At 44.1% G+C, this 26,112-nt stretch overlaps 1 protein-coding gene across 1 annotated transcript in view; it reads right to left on the bottom strand.

The window, feature by feature from the left end:
- The window catches only part of TTC39A (tetratricopeptide repeat domain 39A), a 60,261-nt gene extending 34,627 nt beyond the window's left edge, over positions 1-25,634 (bottom strand). The window contains exons 1-3 of the mRNA XM_060763588.2: positions 25,284-25,634; positions 10,044-10,136; positions 639-770 (exon numbers count right to left, since the gene is read on the bottom strand). Coding sequence (XP_060619571.2) covers positions 639-770; positions 10,044-10,136; positions 25,284-25,345 — 287 coding nt within the window. The 5' untranslated portion in view covers positions 25,346-25,634. The remainder of the gene's footprint in view (positions 1-638; positions 771-10,043; positions 10,137-25,283) is intronic.
- Positions 25,635-26,112: the final 478 nt, after the last annotated feature.

Here is a 26,112-nt window from a genome sequence, read left to right as displayed (position 1 = left end):
TTTTTTTTAATACTGGTAGCCAGATTTTGTTCATTTTCATGGTCTCTTCCTTTCTGTTGAAATTGTCCACATGCTTGTGGATTTCAATGGCTTCTCTGTGTAGTCTGACATGGTGGTTGTTGGTGTGGTCCAGCATTTTTGTGTTCTCAAATAATATGCTGTGTACAGGCTGGTTCATCAATACAATATAATACAATATAAATCACATATAAACAAGGATATTCCAACATATCCTAGCCATAAACACACAAAGAAGCAGGTAGTCTCTCTTTGTGTCCCTCTTATAGCTCCTCTTTCTATCAATCATACAATCATAGCTACACATTCCATGTTTCACAGCATTTTTTTTGTTTCCACGTTCAAACAGAGGTAAAGAACATGTTGTTTTAATAATAAAAACAGTCAGAAGAGGGAGGGAGTGGGTTGACGTTTATATTGACTTTTAAATCCTAGATTTGGATCTGAAAGAGACAAATGAATCCCTTTCCACAAGTGGAGAAACAAGAGGATCATTTGTGGTCATAAATTATCTGCCATATTCTTGAGAGGGATACATCTAACACACCGAAGCTACAGAGGCAGATTCTGATCTCTCGCTTAGCTATTTGTCTTGAATTGCTGTCCTAGGTAGCTCCCACCTCTGACAGATGTCCTGTGCCTCCTTCATCATCTGCGCAGCATGGACAAGGTCATCGTGCTCAAAGGTCATTGTGGCTTGCATCTCCAGAATAGTGGCATAAATTAAGGCATGATACATGCTCTCCCGGGACCTGTCAATGGGGGTAAAGGGGAAGATTTGGTCATTCATTCATTCATTTATTTACTATATTTATATCCCGCTCTCACACACCCCAAGGGGGACTCAGAGGAGCTTATAATATGGCAATATTCAATATCGCGTATACAATGAAATAAGATAAGATACATCATATACATAAAAACATATGGAAACATGTAAATACCATAAAACTGGGTCGTTGTAGGTTTTTCGGGCTATATGGCCATGTTTTAGAAGCATTTTCTCTCGTTTCACCTGCATCTATGGCAGGCATCCTCACACTCTGAGAATGCCTGCCATAGATGCAGGTGAAACGTCAGGAGAGAATGCTTCTAAAACATGGCCATATAGCCCGAAAAACCTACAACGACCCAGTGATTCCGGCCATGGAAGCCTTCGACAATATACCGTAAAACTTAAAACCATGATACCTATTCCAGAAGTCATCATTTGTGTTGCTACTGTTATGCCAGTTCTATATTGCACTATTCAAATGCCTGATCCTATAGCCAGGTCTTCGCTCTCTTCCTGAAAACCAGTTTGATATATCTGGGGAGGGAGTTCCATAACCGAAGGGCCATAGAATCATAGAATCATAGAGTTGGAAGAGACCTCATGGGTCATTCAGTCCAACCCCCTGCTAAGATGCAGGAATATTGCATCCAAAGCACCCCCAACAGATGGCCATCCAGCCTCTGTTTAAAAGCTTCCAAAGAAGGAGCCTCCACCACACTCCAGGGCAGAGAGTTCCACTGCTGAACGGCTCTCACAGTCAGGAAGTTCTTCCTAATGTTCAGATGGAATCTCCTTTCTTGTAGTTTGAAGCCATTGTTCCGCATCCTAGTCTCCAGGGCTGCAGAAAACAAGCTTGCTCCCTCCTCCCAATGAATTCCTCTCACATATTTATACATGGCTCTCATGTCTCCTCTCAGCCTTCTCTTCTTCTGGCTAAACATGCCCAGCTCTTTAAGCCACTCCTCATAGGGCTTGTTCTCCAGACCCTTGATCATTTTAGTTGCCCTCCTCTAAGAAGGCCCTGTTTCTCGTCCCCACCAGTCGTACTTGCAAGGATGGTCGGACCGAGAGCAGGGCCTCCCCTGCTGGTCTTAAGTCTCTAACTGGTTCATAGGGATAAGTACATTCAGACAGGTAAGTTGGACGAGAGCCATTTAGAGCTTTATAGGCTAAAGCCAGCACTCTGAATTGTGCTCGGTATCAGACCAGCATCCAGTGGAGCTGATGTAACAGGGGAGTTGTGTGTTGTTAGATAAAGACGTGGTTCAAGGCAACAACACGTTTAAGCTAGGGTGACAGCAGCAGGGTGGTTTCTCTCACGTACTGAGAATCCTCAAAGCAGGAATAGCCAACTCTAGCCATTGCAATTATTTATTTTGTCCTACAACTCCCATCTCTTTTAGCCAGAAACATAGTGTCTAGGTCCAGGGAAGTAATGCTACCCCTCTATTCTGCTTTGGTTAGACCCCACCTGGAATATTGTGTCCAATTCTGGGCACCCCAATTCAAGAGAGATATTGACAAGCTGGAATGTGTCCAGAGGAGGGCGACTAAAATGATCAAGGCTCTGGAGAACAAGCCCTATGAGGAGCGGCTTAAGGAGCTGGGCATGTTTAGCCTGAAGAAGAGAAGGCTGAGAGGAGATATTATAGCCATGTATAAATATGTGAGAGGAAGCCACAGGGAGGAGGGAGCAAGCTTGTTTTCTGCAGCCCTGGAGACTAGGACGCGGAACAATGGCTTCAAACTACAAGAAAGGAGATTCCATCTGAACATTAGGAAGAACTTCCTGACTGTGAGAGCCGTTCAGCAGTGGAACTCTCTGCCCCGGAGTGTGGTGGAGGCTCCTTCTTTGGAAGCTTTTAAACAGAGGCTGGATGGCCATCTGTCAGGGGTGCTTTGAATGCAATATTCCTGCTTCTTGGCCGGGGATTGGACTGGATGGCCCAAGAGGTCTCTTCCAACTCTTTGATTCTATGATTCTATGAATCGCCAATGGTGAAAGTCCAACAAAATCCTGTACTCATTCCTCCTGCACTCCACCCACAAAGAATTTCATCTACATTTACCCAAGAATCAATTACTCACTTACAACAAAGAAATCAATGTAACATTCCTCACAGCAATTGATTAATTAATAACATAGGTGGAGCCCAAGCATCATTTTTGCAGGTCGAGAAAAGACATTTTACAAAGGGCCTTTTAGCGTGAGGCATCACTGTCCCTCATTCCTTATATACATTGATGGATAAAGTTTAATTCCAAAATTATGGCATATATTCCAACATTACAGCATGAAGCCATATTTGTGGAACTGGTGGAGGGTGCGGGGGAATGGGATGGCCCATGTGCCAAGAGAGAGGGCACTGTGTTCCCCTTCCGGCACACATGCCATGGGTTCACCACCACTGGTATAGAGGGTACAGTAGGACTGTGTACCCTTCTTGAAAGTTAAGGACAAATTTTTATTTTAAAATCTCATTTATTATACATGCAAATAGTTCATGTTTTTTTTCTGAAAGAAGCAAAGTTTCACACGGAAAATTCTCAGCAAGGAATCTGTGATATTTGCAAAGCTCACATTAAGAAGTTTCTTACAATTCCTAGGCTCTTCTGTCATATATTATAGAACTAGCCGTCCCCTGCCACGCGTTGCTGTGGCCCACATGGCTTTTCTGTGTGGGAGGTTTGGGCCAATTCTAACGTTGGTGGGGTTCAGAATGCTCTGTGATTGTAGGTGAACTATAAATCCCAGGAACTACAACTCCCAAATGTCAAGATTCTATTTTCCCCAAACTCCACCAGTGTTCACATTTGGGCATATTGAGTATTCTTGTAGAGTTTGGTCAAGATCCATCATTATTTGAGTCCACAGTCATTTGGACTCAACATCTTTGGGTGTAAGTGAACTACAACTCCAAAGCCAAAGGACACTGCCCACAAAACCCTTCCAGTATTTTCTGTTGGTCATGGAAGAACTGTGTGCCAAGTTTGGTTCAATTCCATCATTGGTGGAGTTCAGAATGTTCTTTGATTGTTGGTGAACTATAAATCCCAGCAACTACAACTCCCAAATGACAAAATCATATTTTAGTGAAGGACATACATTGGGTTGTTAGGTGTCTTGTGTCCAAATTTGGTGTCAATTCATCCAGTGGTTTTTGAGTTCTGTTAATCCCACAAACGAACATTACATTTTTATTTATATAGATTGATTGAAATATAAAACAAATGTTGGTTGATTTGAATCTGAACACTAATGCACAGAAGTCACTGTCCAAAGTCACATCAAAACCGTAACTATGGGTGAATTGGTCCCTTAGCAAGAGTGAAAAAGAATACTAAGCATGAAATATGCTTGTTGAGTTAAACCCAAGAACAAAGACTGATTTAGTTTTAATGAAAGCACTGGCTGGAAGTCACATATTATAACTTAATCACATTTTCCTAACAAACAAAAGCCTTCTCTTAAGAAATGGGACAGGAAGAGTATCTTTACAATAGAGGAAACAGTTAGAGCAACAATATTCTGATCTTTTTGAGAAAAAAGTCCCTCTTTCATTAATTTTTTTCCCATTGACTGAACCCTCTTCATTTTCTCCCCCTATAGTTTTCACTACTATAGGCAGGAGCAACCACCGATAAGTGGCGGTTCAGATCTTAAAATTATTTATAATGGTTTTGCATTGTATTTTTATTTTTTGTTTTATTTTATTGCTGTGTTGGTTTATACTGATGCACTGTATTGTTGGGCTTGGCCTCACATAAGCCACCCCAAGAGATGGTGGCGGGGTATAAATGAAGTTTATTTATTTATTTATTTATTTATTATTATTATTATTATTACTAGCCGTCCCCTGCCACGTGTTGCTGTGGCCCAGTCTGTGTTTTGTGTGTGTGTATATATATGTGTGTATATATTTGTGTATATGTGTGTTTGCGTATATATGTGGTTCTGCGCATGCATTGTAATGTATATTTTGGGTTTTGGCTTTTAAAGTCTCTTCTGCTGTGTTTTCTATGTTGGATGAGTGATAATCACTCGTTGGCCTGATATGTGTATTGCGTCCAAATTTGGTGTCAATTCATCCAGTGGTTTTTGAGTTATGCTAATCCCACAAAATAACATTACATTTTTATTTATATAGATTTATTTGTTTATTTTCTAACATGTGCAGACATAGAGGTTGTGTAATTCAGCCTCCTACTGTTCACACATATATATACAAGCATACCTCAGTTAACAAAGTCTCTGAGAAGGAAACTTCTTTTTATAGTCTTTTTATGCCTGACCACCCCTTCTTTACTCCTTGCCTTATGTCTAAGACGGTGGTTCTCAACCTGTGGGTCCCCAGATGTTTTAGCCTTCAACTCCCAGAAATCCTAAGAGCTAGTAGACTGGCTGGGATTTCTGGGAGATGTAGGCCAAAACACCTGGGGACTCACAGGTTGAGAACCACTGGTCTAAGAGTTGCGGGGGGGGGGGGGCAACATCAGCATTGGGAAGATGGTGACAAGAGAACAGGATTTTTAGAGTTACGTTGCAGAAGCATGTGCCTGTAGTAAACAATGCAATAACGCTTGAGCAGGAAAAGATCAGAATTTTACTCTAATTCAGTGGTTCTCAACCTGTGGGTCCCCAGATGTTTTGGCCTATAACTCCCAGAAATCCCAGTCAGTTAACCAACTATTAGGATTTCTGGGAGTTGAAGGCCAAAACATTTGGAGACCCACAGGTTGGGAACCACTGCTCTAACTGATCCAATTGTAACAATATGTGTCCCCTGACAGCAGGCAAGATAAACAGCAGCTAACTTTAGAATCCTTAGTAGACATATTTGAACAGCAAAACAGAGAAAATGAGTTATCAAGCTTCATCAACTTCTCCCAGTATGTTAAAAAAGCACAGGTCTGTAAGTCTGACCAACAAAATAGGAATTATGCAAGGTTTGGCTGGCCTGGTTGTTGTAATTCCATATATGCAAAAAAAAGTTGCTGAAATGTTTAAATTTTCTTACTTTTGGTGGCATGGGGCATGTGTTTATTCTTTCCCTGTTATTTCGGTCTCTAGTGTCAACTTTTCTGTCAAAGAAATAGGTTCGTTGGTAAGTCCAGTCATGTCTGACTCTGGGGTGTGGAGCTAATCTCCACTTCTAAGCCGAAGAGCCGGCATTGTCCGTAGACACCTCCAAGGTCATGTGGCTGGCATGACTGCATGGAACGCCGTTATCTTCCCGCCGGAGCGGTACCTATTCATCTACTCACATTTGCATGTTTTCGAACTGCTAGGTTGGCAGAAGCTAGGGCTGACAGTGGAAGCTCACGCCGCTCCCCATAATCGAACCTGTAACCTTTCGGTCAACAAGCTCAGCAGCTCAGTGCTTTAACCCACTGCACCAGAAGTAATGCCCAGAAATATATCTGCTCTGTTAATTGAGGTATACCAGTGCTATTTTTGTATATGCAAATCAATTTGCCCTATAGCAATTAATTTTTCATACACAAGACATTGCATATATATTTTTTAAAAATCAACATCCCACTAACAAGATACTTGCCATTATCATGTTATTTTACTTGCTTCCAAAAGACACATGGAAAATATGGGCTTTGTAGCTACTCCAGAACACCAAACAAAAGATTGTTCACTAGCCAAATGTTTTATTTCATGCCACAAAGGCAGGAGTAAATAGTGTTTCACATTTTGCGTTCCACTATTTGTTTTAATGCCAGGTGCCCATTGTAACACGCTTCCCTCCACATTCCTTATTTAAATCGTTCCACCATCCTTTCCATAAGCTCAGGGGAAAAAACAGATGTCATGAGAATCTCGCCTGTCCCACCAAACCAGTGTATGGTGTAAATAATTACACACACACAAAAAATACTTACTTGTAATAAATTACTTTTTCTAATCAGGAAAGTATAAACATCTTGCCTGCACTACAATAATAACTTAAGAGATAAATTCATTTTTTGCAATGGGCGTTTAAATTATTTGTATAGCTACAGAGATGAGACCTTACTAAACTATGGAGGACGAATATATAATATACAGTAGTTCATTTTGTGACTGTTTTAATAGGATTTATATTTCTGCTTTATACTGTTTAGTTTTGTTATATGGGTTTTTTGCATGGCAATTGAATGTTTTGCCCTAACCCTCTCTTCCTTCCTTCTCTACCTCTTCCCTTCCTCCCTTTTTCTTTTCCTTCCCTTTCTCTTTCTTCCTTCTCAGCCTCTTTCCTTCCTTCCTTTGCTTTTTGCTTTCATCCTTCCTTTTGTCTTTCCTTCCCTCCCTCTTTTTCTTTCTCTTCTTCCTTCGCTCCCTCTTTCCTTCCTTTTTTCTTTCCTTCTCTCCTTCCTTCTTTCTCTACCCATTTCTTTCCATCCCTCTTCTTTTCCTCTTTCTCTTTCTTCCTTCTCTACCTCTTTCCTTCCTTCCTTCACTCTTTGCTTTCATGCTTCCTTCTCTCCTTCCTTCCTTCCTTCCTTCCTTCCTTCCTTCCTTCCTTCCTTCTTTCTTTTCCCCTTCCTTCCTTCCTTCCTTCCTTCCTTCCTTCCTTCCTTCCTTCCTTCCCTCCCTCTTCCTTCCCTTTTTTCTGTATGTCATTTATCTCTTCATCATTTATCTTTTAGGGAGTTTTAAATCCTTTCCACTGTTGGTTTTTTTTTTTTGGGGGGGGGGGGTTATGAGTGATGGACACTCATTGGTCTCTTAGCATTGCTGTGGCCAACCTTCCCTCCCTTTTTCTCTCTCTCTTTCCTTCCCTCTTTCCTTCATTCCTTCCTTTTTTCTTTCCTTTTCTCTTTCCACCTCCCTCCCCGCTTTTCTTTACCTTCTTTCTCTCCTTTCTTCCTTCTCTACCTCTTTCTTTCCTCCTTTCCTTTGCTCTTTGCTTCCATCCTTGCTTCTCTCTTTCCTTCTTTCTTTCCCACCCTCTTTCAATCCTTCCTTCCCTCCCTCTTTCCTTCCTTTCCCTCTACCTCTTGCCTGGGGACCAGCAGGAAGGGAGCCTTGCTGTAGCCCTCAGCCTTGCTGGGCTGGACATGGGGCAGGCGGGAGGCGCTTTTCGAGGCAGGCCTTGCTCACCCAGCGCTGCCCCTTCTTCTTTCTGCCATGGCTGTGGGGCGCCTTCCCTGTTTGGCGGGTGGGCATGCAGGCAGGGTCATATGGAAGGCGCCCTGTGGCTGAGGCAAAAAGAAGTGGCCAATGTGGGTGAGCAAGGCCCACCTCGAAAAATGCCTCCTGCCCCCGCCAGGCCCAGCAAGGCTGAGGGCTGCAGAACTCCCTTCTCGTTGGTGCCCAGGCAAGGGAAGGTGAAGCCTGGCGAGCAGCGTCCACACGGAGCAGCCACCCACCCGCCTCTCCAAGGGGAAAAGAAGGAGGAGTGGTCTGTGTTTGGTGGGGCCGACAAAGAGAGGAAGGAGACTGGGAGGAAGGGAGGGAGGGAAGGAGGGCCCATGCATGGAAAGGGACTCCATGGCGAGGCTTCTCTTCCCCCACAACGGTTGGTGCTTCATTCTTCTTGCGCAATGGGGAGAGGGGCTTTTGCGCATGCTCTGTAAGGCATTTTTCTTTTGGGGAGTTTTAAGTTATTTCCCCTACATTGTTTACTTTTTTTTGTTTGAAAGACATAGATCGGATTAGAATGTGTTTTGCTGCCAAATTTGGTGTCATTTTGTCCAGTGGTTTTTGAGTTCTGTTAATCCCACAAACGAACATTACATTTTTATTTATATAGATAATGTATATATCCGGCATGTGCAAACCTTTTGACCAACATAAACTTAACAGTATTTCAGTGGAAGACTCCAGGAGCCATCCAGTCCAACCCCCTTCTGCCATTCAGGGAAAGCAAAATCAAAGCACCCCCAACAGATGGCCATCCAGTCTTTGTAATAATAATAATTATTTATTTATTTATTTATTTATTTCGAGGTTTTATATACCGACCCTCTCTCCTTCAAAGAGGGATTCGGACCGGTTCACAACATGTGTTAACATACAAAAATATACAATAACAACACAATGCAACATCATTACACGATTAAAATATAAGCACCATAAACATTAAAAACATTATAATCACAGTTATAAGAGCCAAATCGTCCACACAATCGCAATCCCAAACTATTAATAATAATAGCAGCAACCCCAGGGGCCATCTAGTCCAACCCCTTTCAGCCATGCAGTAAAAGCACAATTAAAGCACCCTGTGAGCAGTGGGTGGGAAATAGGATTTTACAAGCAATGACGGTGAAGGGGAGGGATCTGGGTGTCGAGGAAGATCAGGAAAAAAGGCTTTTCGGGGTGAGGGGGCAGAATGAAAAGGGCTTTTGGCGGTGAGGGAGGGGGAAAAGCAGAAAATAAAAGGGAACTCTTGGAGGAGGAGGAAGCATGGAACCCCTCAGTATGCTTTGCAGAGCCCCAGAGCACACTTTCATAGCCCTTGCTCAATAGCCCTGCTCATGTCTTGCAGATTCAGGGTATCCATGGCTTCCTTGATTGAATCCATCTAACTGGAATGCTGTCTTCCTCTTTTACTATACCCTCCCACTCAGGCCCGTAGCCAGGATTTTGTTTCGGGAGGGGGGGCTGAGTTTGGTTCGGGAGGGGGGGGGCTGAGTCTGAGTGAAAGAGGGTCTACCCTAGCAAACCTTTTGTATCATTACCCCAATACCCCCATGCATATGGGATATATTGAGTATAGTGATTAGATCATGATATGATCAAACATAGCAGTTTAAATAATGCACCAGTAAGGCCTTCTCGTGGACCACCATCAGAATTTGGGGGGGGGGGGGGGTTAAGCCCCCAAGCCCCCTGGCTATATGCCTGCACACTGTAACAAGCACATTTTTTTCCAGTTAGACCTGTCATCTCAGGATATGTCTGAAGTACAATAACCCCAGTCGAACCATTTTTCCTTCTTGAGAGTGGAGAAGAGATAAGAGTATATACATAGAGTGTACTTATTAGAAGGAGTAGTGGGTGAGAACCAGTGTGGGATAATATTTTCAGCAATTGACTACTTTTCTAGAGAAGAGGTTCAAGCCCTTATTTGCCCATGAAAATCTATGGGGAATCTTCGGCAAGTCACTCTTAGCCTCGGAAAACCCTGTGGTAGGCTCGCCATAATTCAGAAACAGCCTGAGATCACATAACAACACAGGGCGTGGGAAGGGCAATGGCCTAGGTCTGCCCTTTCTGTCTGTGTTCATCAGATTGGATGCCTCTCCCTCTTACCTGGGTTGCAGCATCTCCAGGCTCTCACTGAACTGGTTACGCAGGAAACAGTTCAGCGCTGCAGTGCACTCGGCCAAGGCAGTTTCCAGGTTGCTGTTGCAAAGATGGACAAAAGAAAGAAGTTGCTTTAGAATAAATGTGACATGTATTTCCAAGGCCACTTGGAAGATCTAGCTGCCACACAGTAAACCTTGGTTACATTTTGGAGTATTCCAAGGGAGTCTAGGACTAGCATTCCAAGTATTTAGGATTTTTTTCACATAGCCAGAATGCCAGTGTAGCCATTCATCAAAGAATAGATAGGATGGGAACAGAGGTGGCCCTGGGTAATTTTCAACAGTAAGCAAACAGTATTTTGACGCCCCCCCCCCCCCCCAACCAATCATTGATATATATTTTCTGTTTGTCGTGGGAGTTCTGTGTGCCATATTTGGTTCAATTCCATCATTGGTGGAACTCAGAATGCTATTTGATTGTAGGTGAACTATACATCCCAGTAACTACACTTGCCGCATTTGCTCCCTTGCCTGGCCCGCTTTGGGTCCGGAGGCGTGCCTGAAGACCCCGGCGTGTGCACCAAAAGTCACCTCTTCTCCTGACTTTCTCCTCAGCCATTGGGACCGAGAAAGAGAGACAGACAGACAGAGAGACAGAGGTGGAGATGGCCACCTTTCCTGAAGATAGGCGCAAAAACAAAGGAGAGGAGGTGGGAGATACCTCCAGCCGGAGGGGCGCTCTCTCTCTCTCTCTCTTTCTCGGTCCCAATGGCTGAAGAGAAAGTCAGGAGAAGAGGTGACTTTTGGTGTGCACACTGGGGTCTTCAGGCACGCCTCCGGACCCGAAGCGGGCCAGGCGCGGTGGCTCTGCCCCTTGGCCCACCCGCAGATTGGGGAGAGGAGAGGAGGCGGGTGGAGCACTGGGGGATCGGGAAAGGGGGCCGGTCATGGGGAAAGGATCAAACGCGGAGGACGATTGAGCGCCGGCTCTGCTTGTGCACCTGGTGGCCGGGTGGAGCAGGAACGAGAGGGGCTAGGTGAGGCTCAAGGGCTCGGCCCCTTTGGGAAGAGAATCGCCCGGCAGCGAGGCAAGAAAGCCGAGGCTCCCCCCAGATTGCTAGGGCTGTTGTGAGCTGAGGGGGAGCTCCTCAAGTGGCGGTCGAGGGGCATTTACAGAGGCGCCTCTGTGCCCCTGGCAAAAAAAAGTGTTCTGCGACTGCTTACTTCGCGTAATGGACAAGCTGCCCCTGGATGGGAACCAGTAGAGAGGAAGAACCTAGGCAATTAAAGTCAGAGCCGCATTTTCACTTTAAAAATACACTATCTATAAAGCAATTGCTCAAAGAGAAAGGTTTGAGAATTTCTAGAGGAAGAGAGCCCCTAGGGATAACAAATTAGGATGCCAACATGTCTTCTTTTACAGAAAATATATCTTTATATTTATTTATTTAGGATATTTGTACCCTGCCCTTCTCAACCCCCTAGGAGAGGACTCAGCTTCCAGCCGGCAACAATTTGATGCCTCCATGCACACATAATACAAAGCAGAACCAATAATTATATATAGTTAAAGCATTAAGTCAATACAATTCAAATCTACTAAAATATACCAGTCTGGTGGCCATTATCTAGCCGAATTCTGTAGTTGGAGACTCCATCAAGCTTGTCCATAGTCATTAGCATAGCAATTGTCATCATTGTCATTGTCACAGTCTGCATAGAGCACAATTCAAAGTGCTGGTTTTGACCTATAAAACCCGATACTGTCCAAACGTATCTCCTTCTATGTCCCACCTCGGAGTTTAAGATCTTCTGGGGAGGCCCTGCTCTCGGCCCCGTCGCTATCACAAGTGAGGCTAGTGGAGACGAGGGACAGGGCCTTCTCAGTGGTGGCCCCCCGCCTGTGGAATTCACTCCCCGGGGAAATTAGGTCATCAACAACCCTCCTCTCCTTCAGAAGGAAGCTGAAAACATGGATATGGGACCAGGCCTTTGGGTAATCTGGCAGACTGACAAGGTAATGACGACCAGAATTTGGAAAGGACTATGGTAATGCTGAACGGACTTACGGATTTTAGAACTCGGTGAACGTTGGCCACTAGACTGGCTTTTTAGTTGTTATTGTATTAATTGATTGTTTTTAACTATTGTGGCTATTGCTGTTATGTATTTCATCTGTTGAATTGTTGGCATCGAATTGTGCCGGTTGTAAGCTGCCCTGAGTCCCCCCTTGGGGGTTGAGAAGGGCGGGGTAGAAGTGCCCGAAATAAATTAAAAAATTAATAGTTACCAAAAGGCCTGGTCTCACATCCATGTTTTTCACTTTTTTTCTAAAGGAGAGGAGGAATGAAGATAACCCAATTTCCCTAGGGAGCAAATTCCACAGGCGGGGGGCCACTACCGAGAAAGCCCTGTCCCTCGTCCCTGCCAAGCTCATTTGTGACAGAGGCAGGGCCAAGAGCAGGACCTCCCCAGAAGATCTTAAACTCCTAGGTGGGACATAGAAAAAGTTACGTCTATAAGGCGACGGTCTTCTTTTTGAAAGCAGCCTCTATTAAAAGTAGTTAAAGCATTGAGGATGCCTACCATAGATGCAGGTGAAACGTCAGGAGAGAATGCTTTTAGAACATGACCATACAGCCCAAAAAACCTACATCAACCCAGTTAAAGTATTGTCTGGCCGAGCCAACAGTGGAATAACAGTCATATGGAGGGAACATCTTATATACTTGTCATCTAATGTCCCTTTAGCACTATTGTGATATGTACTGTAACTATTACAGTAACTATTAGTGATATTATTCCTATTACAGTAACTATTAGTGATATGTACTGTAACTGTTTAATTATAAAAAATAATGTATCATTTTGCAACAGCCATAACAAATTAGCACTCCATTTAATGGAAACCGTTCTCCTCTTTTGCCATGTTATTGGTCACACAGTGCAGCCAAAACAGACAGTTAATGTACAGATGACACACATAGTCTCGGCAGGTGTTTGTGAATGATCTTCTGCTCAAAACCAAATGTGGGAACCTGGGTTACACTTTAACAGGGTTGATCTAGGCTAGACTGAGACTAAACTGTAGAGCAGTGGTTCTCAACCTGAGGGTCCCCTGATGTTTTGGCCTACAACTTGCAGAAATCCCAGCCAGTTTACCAGCTGTTAGGATTTTTGGGAGTCGAAGGCCCAAACATCTGGGGACCCACAGGTTGAGAACCACTGCTGGAGAGCATTATTATTTTAACATGCTTATTTCACCATACCTATGCACCTATTGCCTAAATCTTGTTTCATTGGACCCAATGACAAGTAAACTGCAGGAAGCACTATTCTAAACAGCAAACTGCTAGTTGAGGGTTTTCTCTAAAATAGAAACATATCTGTACTTCTCTCGAGAATTACCAATCCCTAGAGTTGCTTGTGCGCAAACAGGGAACTGGGAAAAATAACTACAAGAATATCCCATAAGTATTGGAGACAATAGGTTCTTGTGGGTTTTTTCGGGCTATAGGGCCATGTTCTAGAGGCATTTCTCCTGACGTTTCGCCTGCATCTATGGCAAGCATCCTCAGAGGTAGTGAGGTCTGTTGGAATTCCAACAGACCTCACTACCTCTGAGGATGCTTGCCATAGATGCAGGCGAAACGTCAGGTGAAATGCCTCTAGAACATGGCCCTATAGCCTGAAAAAACCCACAAGAACCTAGTGATTCCAGCCATGAAAGCCTTCGACAATAGTATTGGAGACACTAATCCCATAGTCAGTGGGAAACAGCAGTTCTGGAAGAAACTCCATATATGCATTTGTGCCTTCAAGTCAACAATCAATGTATTGGTGACCCTATGAATGGCATAGGGATTTCTTAAGACAGGAATACTCATGCCTCTTCCACACAGCTGAAGAAAATCCCACATTATCTGCTTTGAACTGGGATATATGGCAGTGTGGACTCAGATATTCAAGTTCAAAGCAGATATTGTGGGTTATTCTACCTTGATATTCTGTGTTATATGGCTATGCGGAAGACCCCTTAGAGGTGGTTTTGTCAGTTTCTTCCTTCTGATATACAGCCTACAGCACCTAGCTTCTGGGTTTAAGCAAGCTCGACATGGGCAAGCCCACAGAAGTTGGATCTGGATAAAATTAAAGTAACGATGGTTGACAGGCCATGTGACTTGAGAAACAAGGACACCCATTATTGATTTGACTTTACCCTCCCCAGTCCCTCGTGCTTATAATTTTGATTCGGAAGTGGCCTTCACCGGACAGAGAAACATTGTCTTTTCGAACACAGAGTAAGAAAAACATTTTTTTTGTAAAAATCAGAAAATGGAAAGACTCCTTCCTGCTTCTTGGCAGAATGGGGTTGGACTGGATGGCCCATGAGGTCTCTTCCAACTCTTTGATTCTATGACTCTATGACTCTATGTCACAAAAGTAGTTCAACATGATTCAACAAACCTTTATCAAAGATTAACAATGTGCACATGTGAAATGAAAGAATCATGTCGGGTAGGTCTCATACAAGTAAACAAAACATTGTTAACATTTTAAATATCATGTTAAAGTTTCTTCCAAGGTATGCTAAGGGATTATTTTTTTCAACACCCACTTTTCTTATGATTTCTATTTTAGTATCCAGAGTTATAGATTTATTTTTTAACATATTATTATTATTATTATTATTATTATTATTATTTATACCCTTATTTATACCCCGCTAACATCTCCCGAAGGACTCGGTGCGGCTTACAAAAGGCCAAGGCCCTCAATAAAACAACAGCATAACAAATACAACAATAAAACTCATAAAGCAAAACAATAAACATAAAGCAGTAACAGTAAACATTAAAACAATAGCACCATGACGCATTTAAAACTAAAGGCCGGGCCAAATGTAATGAATAAAATTTAAAAAGTGCTGGATATGACAGGTGGAATGTATAGGTTTTTAGAGTAGGTGCGGTGTGCATACAATCTTAAATCTCTAATAAAGTGCATTTGGGACATGATGCTGGGAGTTTCCTATTCTGGAAAGGCACACTGGAACAGCCACGTCTTCAAGCTCTTCCTAAAGACTGCCAACGTTGGGGCTTGTCTGATGTCCTTGGGGAGAGAGTTCCAGAGTCGGGGGGCTTCCACAGAGAAGGCCCTGTCTCTCGTCCCCACCAAACGCGCTTGCGACGCAGATGGGATTGTGAGCAGGGCCTCTCCCGATGATCGGAGGGATCGTGTGGGTTCATATACGGCGATGCGGTCGGTGGGTTCCAAACCGTTTAGGGCTTTGTAGGTAAGCACCTGCACCTTGAATTGGGACCGGAAAATGAATGGCAGCCAATGGAGCTCCTTAAACAGGAGGGTTGATCTCTCTCTGTAAGGAGTACCAGTTAACAACCTGGCCACCGCCCGTTGGACCAGTTGGAATTTCTGAGCCGTTTTCAAGGGCAGCCCCACGTAGAGCACATTACAGTTGTCCAATCTGGAGGTGACCAAGGCATGGACCACCCCGGCCAGATCAGCCTTCACGAGGTACAGTCGCAGTTGGGGCATGAGTCTCAATTGTGCAAAAGCCCTCCCGGCCACCGCCGACGCCTGAGCCTCAAGCGTAAGTGATGAGTCCAAGAGGACACCCAAACTGCAGCAGTTTGCCCCCATTCTGCTTCCATATTGTGACCAATTCTGCCTCCATATTGGAGGCAGAATTGGTCACACATGCTCAATCTGGAATTCTGGATGCTGTTTAGTTACCTTCCCTGTTGTATAAAGACACACACAGGTATGGTAGGTTTGGAGAGAGCAGAATCTCGTTCTTTACCTATTTAGAGTTTACTTCATTGTTTGCTGCAGACACACTGCTACAATCCTATACTGAAAGTTTGTATTTCTCCAGTGCTTCATCACCATCTGCCCACTTCCAATGCTACAAAAATCTTGCAGGTAAAGAAGAAAGGAAGGTGGCTAACTGAGTGCAAAAATGGCTTTGTAAAAGTGTACTTCTTTGTCAGAGGCTTTTTTAATGGACGTATATCTGTATGCTTTGAGGCTTTGGGTTTTATGCCCTCTCTTTGGATGAAAATAATTTACAACAGCATTTTCTGTGCCAAAGACCATTTCCTCAATTACTGTTAGCATAACTCCCACGTCAGAGTTTTTGCTTTTGTTTTCAAAAGAGAACTAATTTAATAAATTGATTGGGTAAAGTCTTGTGAGGTATCAGATCCCACAAACTCTGAGGATGCCTGCCATAGATGTGGGTGAAACATCAGGAGAGAATGCTTCTGGAACATGGCCATACGGCCCGGAAAACTCACAGCAACCCAGTTATTCCAGTCATTAAAACCTTCAACAATACATCTTATGAGATATTCTGTCAAAAGTTAACTGCAGTAGAGTCTCGCTGATCCAACCTTCACTCATCCAACATTTTGTGTTATCCAACTCAGCTGTTTCAATACATTGTGATGTTTTGGTGCTAAATCCGTAAATACAGTAATTACTACATAACGTTACCATGTATTGAACTGCTTGTTTTGGTGCTTAATTTGCAAAATCATAACGTAATTTGACATTTAATAGGCTTTTTCTTAATCCCTCCTTATTATCCAACATTTTCGCTTATCCAATGTTCTGCTGACCCATTTATGTTGGATAAGCGAGACTCTACTGCCTCTAGACCATGGCCATATAGCCCGAAAAAACCTACAACAACCCACTCTACTGTATATTTATAGGAAAAGACAAATTTACTCAGTGACCTAAAACTATTAACTTCTCCCCTGGAGCCATGTCTCATACTATCAGGGAAACGCCCCATGTTGTATACTCCTTCCTTCTACTTCCTCCTGAGGTTTCAAGGGAAGGCCCTGGATATCTGTTTGTCAACGTCACCTACTATTTGGTTACCTTCTAAGCTTGCTCACCTCTGCTTTACCGGCAAGCCCAGGGTTCCCAAGTTGGTGAACACTAAGCAAACACAGGCTTGGCAAGGCCCTTGCCAGCACATCTACCCCACCTTTTTCAAACAGGACTGGGGCCCCTTCCCTATAGCTGAATAAAATCCCACATTATCTGCTTTGAACTGGAATATATGGCAGTGTGGACTCAGATAACCCTGTTGAAAGCGGATATTGTGGGATTTTCTGACTTGATATTCTGGGTTATATGGCTGTGTGGAAGGGCCCTGGATCCTCTGCAAAGGTGGGGCATACGGTGATTGTCACTTCCTAGCAATTCAGATGTACTTCTGTTCAAGATCACAAAAATGTGAGTCAGAAATAATTGATGCTTGAAAACTTGAAACTTTTCTTTTTCAGTTTGTGTGTGTGTGGGGGGGGGGGGGGGGGTGTCTTACCACTTCCAGATTCTCTCAGACAGCATATTTATTTATTTATTTAAAACATTTCTATTCTGCCCTTCTCACCCCAAAGGGGATTCAGGGCGGAGCACAGCATATACATGGCAAACATTCAATGCCCGGACACAAATTCACATACAATACATAAACATTTAAAAACATTTATCAAAATATTAAAATACACCATTTAAAACTGTCCTAGTCAAATCTAATTGGCCTGGTCATCTTTCCTATTGCCACTTTTTTGCCCTGTCCTGAAAACTTGATCTCACAGCCAGGTTTTACCATCCTTCTAAAGGACAGGAGGGAGGGGGCCGACCTGATCTCACCAGGAAGGGAGTTCCATAGCCGAGGAGCAATCACCGAGAAGGCCCTGTCTCTCGTTCCCACCAATTGCGCCTGTGACAATGGCAGGATGGAAAGCAGGGCCTTCCCGGAGGATCTTAATATCCGCAATGTTTCATAGGGAGAGATGCGTTCAGACAGGTAATTTGAGCCGGGGCCGTTTAGAGCTTTATAGGCCAAAGCCAGCACTTTGAATTGTGTCCGGTGGCAAACTGGCAGCCAGTGGAGCTGGCGTAACATGGAGTTGTATGCTCCCTGTATGCCACCCCAGTTATTAACCTATTAACGTTGGACTATTTGAAGCTTCCGAGCAGTCTTCAAAGGCGTATTGTCAAGAATAGTTATGTTTCCAAATTTTTGAATTAGGAGTTGTTCTTAGATTCATTTTCTGGCTTATCATAGGAACACAGAGGATGCTGACTGAATGATGCCACCAATCCATCTTGCATAGGATAGGAAATGTTGGGTAGTCAACATGTTGCTTTCTAAATGTTTCTGGGATGCACTTCCCAATATCTCCCACTATGTTGGCTGTGGCTGATGGAAGGCATGCTTAGTTCACCTTTTCCCTATGATTGGGCAAAATGCGGTTCTTCAAATTCTGCAATTTTCATGAACCCTGGCCAAAATAACTAAATGAGAGGAATACTTTGAGGGCTGAACTTTGCCCATGCTTGGTCTACACCAGTGATTCCCAAACTTTGGTCCTCCAGATGTTTTGGACTCTAGTTCCCACAATTCCTAACAGCTGGTAAGCTGGCTAGGATTTCTGGAAGTTGCAGTCCAAAACAAATAAAGCTCCAAAGTTGGGAACCATTGGTCTATGCTGACGGCCAACAGCCCTTTAAATAAGACTTTCCTCACCCCTGCCTGCTGTTATGATGTGTCTTTCCCTTAGAGCAGAGGTCCTCAAACTAAGGCCTGAGGGCCGGATAAGGCCCTCTAAGGTCATTTACCTGGCCCTCGCTCAAAGTCAATCTAAGTCTGAAATGACTTGAAAGCACACAACAACAACAATCCTCTCTCATCGGCCAAAAGCAGGCCCACACTTCCCATTGAAATACTAATAAGTTTATATTTGTTAAAATTGTTCTTCCTTTTAATTATTGTATTGTTTTACAGTAGGGTTTTTTTGCACTACAAATAAGATAGTGTGCATAGGAATTCGTTCATATTTTTTTTTGAAATTATAATCCGGCCCTCCAACAGTTTGAGGGACTGTGACCTGGCCCTCTGTTTATAAAGTTGGTGGATCCCTGCCTTAGAGTTAGGGGTATTCAGTTAAAGGAGAAGTCAAAATCATATGGTTTTCCAGATGTTGTTAGACTGCAACTCCCAAGGGTTCCTGTTCAGCAACATCTGGGGAATGCATGAGTCCCACCTCTAACTAAAAGCAGCTGATATTGAGGATGGCAAAACTCTTCAACAACCTGCAACCCGAGGCCTGTACTCTTTGCAGAGCTCTCACAATTCCTGCTCTGATCTTAGGTAACAGGACTTGAGAAAAGCATTTATCAGACATGCTGGAATGCATTAAGGAATATGTGAACCTAGATACTGCTGCCCTGCTGCTTCCTCTCATCCTGATCTGCTTAACCAATGATGAGGGATTGTGGGAACTGTAGTCAAACAGAATCTGAAGCAATGCATCTGCTACGCACTCCCAATAACGGACTCAAGGTGTTTCTCTTCAGTCACAATATCGATCACCGCAAACTACAGTTTTCTGTACCAGCTTTGTATACCTAACTAACCAGGAACTAAGTTTAAGAAGCCAGAGAGATCAATGTCCAATAAACAGCAAGCCTACATCCTTGAGCTGAATCTAACCTAGTCTTAGCATGAACCCTAAGTGGAATCCATAATGGCAGGTTTTCATAGATCCATAGTGGTGGAGGCTCCTTCTTTGGAAGCTTTTAAACAGGGGCTGGATGACCATCTGTCAGGGGTGATTTGAATGCAATATTCCTGCTTCTTGGCAGGGGGTTGGGCTGGATGGCCCATGAGGTCTCTTCCAACTCTTTGATTCTATGATTCTATGATTCATAGAAACATGCTAACCAGCCCGGAAACAGAGAACTGCACAAAAAACATACTGCCTTTTAAATTATTAAAAATAATAATAATAATAATAATAATAACTTTATTTATACCCCGCCACCATCTCCCCAAGGGACTCGGAGCAGCTTACATGAGGCCAAGCCCAACAACACATCAAGAAAAACAAGAAAGCAATAAGCAAAAACAATATAATACAGTTAATAAAAATCACATATAAACAATAAACAGTAACACACAAGGATTTAAAAACCTATGGCCCAGCCATAGGTACATAAGATCTGCTGTCATTGGCGTATGTGGGTGGTGAAAACCCCCAAGATCAAGGGGTCTTACAAAAGCATGAGAGGAAACAATGGATGAAGACTGCCATTTGGCATATTCTATCTATAAAATTCCCAGTTCTTGACTGTCACATGTAGCAGGACTGGAGAACCTGTGTGATTCTCTAGTGTTGAGTCAAAGCCTCATAAATTTCAAATCCTTACCACAGAAGTGCAATTAGACATAGACTGGATATACACTGCCCTATATCCCAGGATCTGATCCCAGATTATCTGCTTTGAACTGGATTATATGAAGGCCCTTCCACACAGCCATATAACGCCTATTATCCAGGCAGAAAATCCCACAATATCTGCTTTGAACTAGGTTATTCGAGTCCACACTGCCATATATTCCAGTTCAAAACAGATAACGTAGGATTTTATTCAACTGTGTGGAAGGGGATAAAAAGATAATCTGGGTTCAGATCCTGGGATATAGGCAGTGGAGAAGGAGCCATAGATATGACTAAAAAATTAAGTTCTGATATAGCTGTGGTCCACAACTTTTCCTCCTCAGTCAGGGTCAGGCCATAGCTCCCATTCCAGACTCCCTTCACACTGCCCTATATCCCAGGATATGATCCCAGATTATCTGCTTATCCCAAATTATCTGGCAGTGGAGATATAAAGGTAAAGGTTTTCCCCTGACATTAAGTCCAGTTGTGTCTGACTCTGGGGGTTGGTGCTCATCTCCATTTCTAAGTGAAAGAACCGGTGTTGTCCATAGACATCTCCAAGGTCATGTGGCCAGCATGACCGCATGGAGCAGCTGTTACCTTCCTGCCAAAGCGGAACCTATTGAAGCGTGTTTGGTGAGGACGAGAGACAGGGCCTTCTCTGTGGTGGCCCCTCGGCTATGGAACTCTCTCCAGAGTGAGATTAGCTCTGCCCCCTCCCTCTTGTCCTTCAGGAGGCTAGTGAAATCCTGGTTATGGAACGAAGCATTCCCAGAATAATGGCTGAGACTGATTACAGACCAAAGTGAGTGACCACATATGCGGATTGAGTTGAACATGATTTTACCTTGGCGATTTGGTATATATGTATTTTATCTATATGTATTTTAATCTTGTATTGTTGATGTTTTAACTTGTATTGGTAGCATTGAATACTTGGTGTAAGTCGGTCTGAGTCCCTCTACGGAGGTGAGAAGATCGGGATATAAAAGTTTTAAATAAATAATAAATAAATAAATATTGATCTACTCACATTTGCATGTTTTTGAACTGCTAGGTTGGCAGAAGCTGGAGCTAACAGCAGGAGCTCATGCAGCTCCCCAGATTCGAACCTGCAACCTTTTGGTTAGCAAGTTCAGCAGCTCAGCGGTTTAACCCACTGTGCCAATCCAGTTCAAATCTGGGATAAGAACTTGGGATATAGGGCAGTATAGATCCAGCCCGTTTCCCTTTCTCGGGGTTGGACAGGAAAGAGAAGGGAGAAGTACTATAGACAAGTAGGACATCTATACTCAGGTAGCATCCTTCCTAAAGGTTGTGGAGGCCTTCTCTTCCACACAGCCATATAACCCAGAATATCAAGGCAGAAAATCCCGTAATATCTGCTTTGAACTGGGTTATCTCAGTCCACACTGCCATATATTCCTGTCCAAAGCAGATAATGTGGGATTTTATTAAGCTGTGTGGAAGGGGCCTCGATTAAGAGAACCAAGACACCCCCTTCCCCAAATACTCTCTACCTCTCTTGTCATAACTCCCTTTTCCCAGTACCAAATACAACAACAACAACAACAACAACAATAGTAGTATTGGAGTAGTAGTAGTAGTAACAATAATAATTTTATTTATAGTCCGCCACCATCTCCCAAAAGAGACTTGGGGCAGCTTACAGAACAGCACATAATAATGTCATAAAACACATAAAATACATCAACATTTGTAACAATAGCCATCAATTAACATGACACAACATTTAAAAGAACCAGACAAAAAAACAACTCAATGTAAATGAAATACTCCATAAAAACAGAGCAATAGCTACTAATTAAAATGGACGGTACAACCACATTGAGCCTGCCAGCCACAAAACAAGTTAAAAGTAACGTCAAAGTGCCAGAATCAATATCAATTTGTTTGGTCATCTAATTTAACTCTGCATCTGTATGCTTGTCCATTGCGCCCTGCCTCATGTACAGAGGAGGAATTGTTGGAGGCTACAGACAATGCCGTTGCTGTTGCCCATTTCTGATCAGAAGATATTTAGCCGCCTGCACACCCTCTATTTTTATCAGTTTTATACTAATTTATGCAATGCTTTTGATATGAAATAAATAAAATAAATCTAATTTAACTGGTGTCTTAGCCATTGTCAAAGGCCTGCTTGAATATTGAAGTGTGGGGTCTTAAACTCTACTCAAGTCTGTATGACTTGAAGTCAACTCGGTTGCCACTGTGAAGCCCTTGTGGCCCTCTCCTTGTGGAGAGAAAAAGTGGGGCATACATAAACATAATGAACATAATAATAATAATAATAATCATCATCATCATCATCATCATCTCCACTGTCCACCAGTGGGCTAGGTGAAGCAGCCGCCAGCTGCTTTGGGGCAAAGGCAGCAAGGGGTTATATCAGGCATGGGCAAATGTCTGCTTGAGACAGGTGTGAATGTTGCAACTGGCCACCTTGATTAGCATTGAATGGCCTTGGAGCTTCAATGCCTGGCTGCTTCCTGCCTGGGGGAATCCTTTCTTGGGAAGTGTTAGATGGCCCTTCTTGATTCTTCTTGGTGACTCCTTTGTTGGAAGGTGTTAGCTGGCCCTGCTTGATTCTTCTGGGTGAATCCTTTGTTGGGAAGTGTCAGCTGGCCCTGATTAATTCTTCTGGGGGAATCCTTTGTTGGGAGGTGTCAGCTGGCCCTGATCGATTCTTCTAGGTGAATCCTTTGTTGGGAGGCATTAGCTGCCCCTGATTAATTCTTCTGGGGGAATCCTTTGTTGGGAGCTGTCAGCTGGCCCTGATTGATTCTTCTGGGTGAAGCCTCTGTTGGAAGGTGTTAGCTGGCCCTGATTAATTCTTCTGGGTGAAACATTTGTTGGAAGGTGTCAGCTGGTCCTGATTGATTCTTCTGGGTGAATCCTTTGTTGGAAGGTGTCAGCTGATCCTGATTGATTCTTCTGGGTGAATCCTTTGTTGGGAGGTGTCAGCTGGCCCTGATTGATTCTTCTGGGTGAAACCTCTGTTAGAAAGTATTAGCTAACCCTGACTGATTCTTCTGGGTGAATCCTTTGTTGGCAGGTGTTAGCTGGCCCTGATTGATTCTTCTAGGTGAATCCTTTGTTGGGAGCTGTCAGCTGGCCCTGATTGATTCTTCTGGGTGAAGCCTCTGTTGGAAGGTGTTAGCTGGCCCTGATTAATTCTTCTGGGTGAAACATTTGTTGGAAGGTGTCAGCTGGTCCTGATTGATTCTTCTGGGTGAATCCTTTGTTGGAAGGTGTCAGCTGATCCTGATTGATTCTTCTGGGTGAATCCTTTGTTGGGAGGTGTCAGCTGGCCCTGATTGATTCTTCTGGGTGAAACCTCTGTTAGAAAGTATTAGCTAACCCTGACTGATTCTTCTGGGTGAATCCTTTGTTGGCAGGTGTTAGCTGGCCCTGATTGATTCTTCTAGGTGAATCCTTTGTTGGGAGCTGTCAGCTGGCCCTGATTGATTCTTCTGGGTGAAGCCTCTGTTGGAAGGTGTTAGCTGGCCCTGATTGATTCTTCTGGGTGAATCCTTTGTTGGGAGGTGTCAGCTGGCCCTGATTGATTCTTCTGGGTGAAACCTCTGTTAGAAAGTATTAGCTAACCCTGACTGATTCTTCTGGGTGAATCCTTTGTTGGCAGGTGTTAGCTGGCCCTGATTGATTCTTCTAGGTGAATCCTTTGTTGGGAGCTGTCAGCTGGCCCTGATTGATTCTTCTGGGTGAAGCCTCTGTTGGAAGGTGTTAGCTGGCCCTGATTGATTCTTCTGGGTGAATCATTTGTTGGAAGGTGTCAGCTGGTCCCGATTGATTCTTCTGGGTGAATCCTTTGTTGGAAGGTGTCAGCTGGCCCTGATTGATTCTTCTGGGTGAAACCTCTGTTAGAAAGTATTAGCTAACCCTGACTGATTCTTCTGGGTGAATCCTTTGTTGGAAGGTGTCAGCTGGTCCTGATTGATTCTTCTGGGTGAATCCTTTGTTGGAAGGTGTCAGCTGGTCCTGATTGATTCTTCTGGGTGAATCCTTTGTTGGGAGGTGTCAGCTGGCCCTGATTGATTCTTCTGGGTGAAACCTCTATTAGAAAGTATTAGCTAACCCTGACTGATTCTTCTGGGTGAATCCTTTGTTGGAAGGTGTTAGCTGGCCCTGATTGATTCTTCTAGGTGAATCCTTTGTTGGGAGGCATTAGCTGGCCCTGATTAATTCTTCTGGGGGGAACCTTTGTTGGGAGGTGTCAGCTGGCCCTGATTAATTCTTCTGGGGGAATCCTTTGTTGGGAGGTGTCAGCTGGCCCTGATCGATAGGTGAATCCTTTGTCGGGAGGTGTTAGCTGGCCCTGATTGATTCTTCTGGGTGAAACCTCTGTTGGAATGTATTAGCTAGCCCTGACTGATTCTTTTGGGTGAATCCTTTGTTGGAAGGTGTTAGCTCACCCTGACTGATTCTTCTAGGTGAATCCTTTGTTGGGAGGTTAGCTGGCCCTGATTCCTCCTGTTTTTGAGTGTTGTTCTTTATTTACTGTTTTGATTTTAGAGTTTTTTTAAAATACTAGCCAGCTGTTAGGAATTGTGGGAGTTGTAGTCCAAAACACCTGGAGGACGGGAGTTTGCCCATGGCTGGGTTATACAGTCACGCCTGGCGAGGTGTGTATTTTCCTTCCTGCTTGCAACTTCAGGTGCTAAAATAACTTGGCCGGCCTTGGCCTGAAGGCAGGGAGGGTTGAGTTTGGCGAGAAAGAGGGGGGACGCTCAGAGGGAGAAATGGGGGTGCCTCTACAGAAGGGGATCCCGGCAACTTCTTTCCCTGCTCACTTCTTCCCAACTCTGCATTGCAGATACCTGAAGCGACTCTCAGCTCAGAGGGAAAGCAAGGAGGAGGTGGGGGAGGAAGAGAGGAGGAAGCAGGGGCTCTCTCTCGCCTTCCCGCCACCCTTGCTGTCTCTCGGGCCCCTTCCTTACCTGCTGCTGCTGCTGCTCTTGCCTCCTCCTCCTCCTCCTCGGTTGCCCCCTTCCAGAGCCATGCTGGGAGCGAGGAAGGCGTTGCAACGCCTGCAGCCCCTGCGCCTGAGGAATGCGCGGCGACACGCAAGCGGAGAAGGAGGGAAGGGAGGGGACTGGGAGGACAGATCCGCCCTGCAGGTACCTCTCCGCCACCCTCCCTCCCTCCCACCTGAGCGGCTGCCTTGGTGACCGCGGGCTCCTCTCGCCTCCTCGCTGCAGGGCTCAGGGAGGAGAACTAGGTGGGCCTCCTCCAAGCAGAGCGCCCACGCTTCCCTTCCCCAGCCCGACCTGGAGAGACAGCCTCAGTCCCGCCCACCACCACCACCACCCCTCGCTGCAGCTTAGGAGGATCTACTGGGGAACTACTCATTCTACAGCAAAGTTTGATTGCTGGACCGTCCTCTCACCTATTCATTACTAATTTATTTACTACCCTAGCGGTTCCCTGCCACACGTTGTTGTGGCCCAGTCTGCTGATCTGGAAAATAAAGTAATGAGAAAGTGTTTGTTTCTAATATATTTAATTTCTTTCTGCTTGTGGGTAAACAGTATTTCTTGTTGTTTCTTTGTCAGTGTTGATGTGGAGATTGTCTGGTCTGCCCACCCTGGAACATACAACATATCATTGTCCTTCTTTAGGGGCCTCTTTCAAAATACTATATCTGTAGGTTCTTGTGGGTTTTTTCGGGCTATAGAGCCATGTTCCAGAGGCATTTCTCCTGACGTTTCGCCTGCATCTATGGCAAGCATCCTCAGAGGTTGTGAGGTCTGTTGGAAGTAGGAAAAA

This window comes from Anolis sagrei, chromosome 2, assembly GCF_037176765.1.
Source record: "Anolis sagrei isolate rAnoSag1 chromosome 2, rAnoSag1.mat, whole genome shotgun sequence".
Lineage (NCBI taxonomy): Eukaryota > Metazoa > Chordata > Lepidosauria > Squamata > Dactyloidae > Anolis > Anolis sagrei.
Note: the sequence above shows the minus strand (reverse complement) of the source record. Positions and strands in the feature narration are given on the sequence as shown.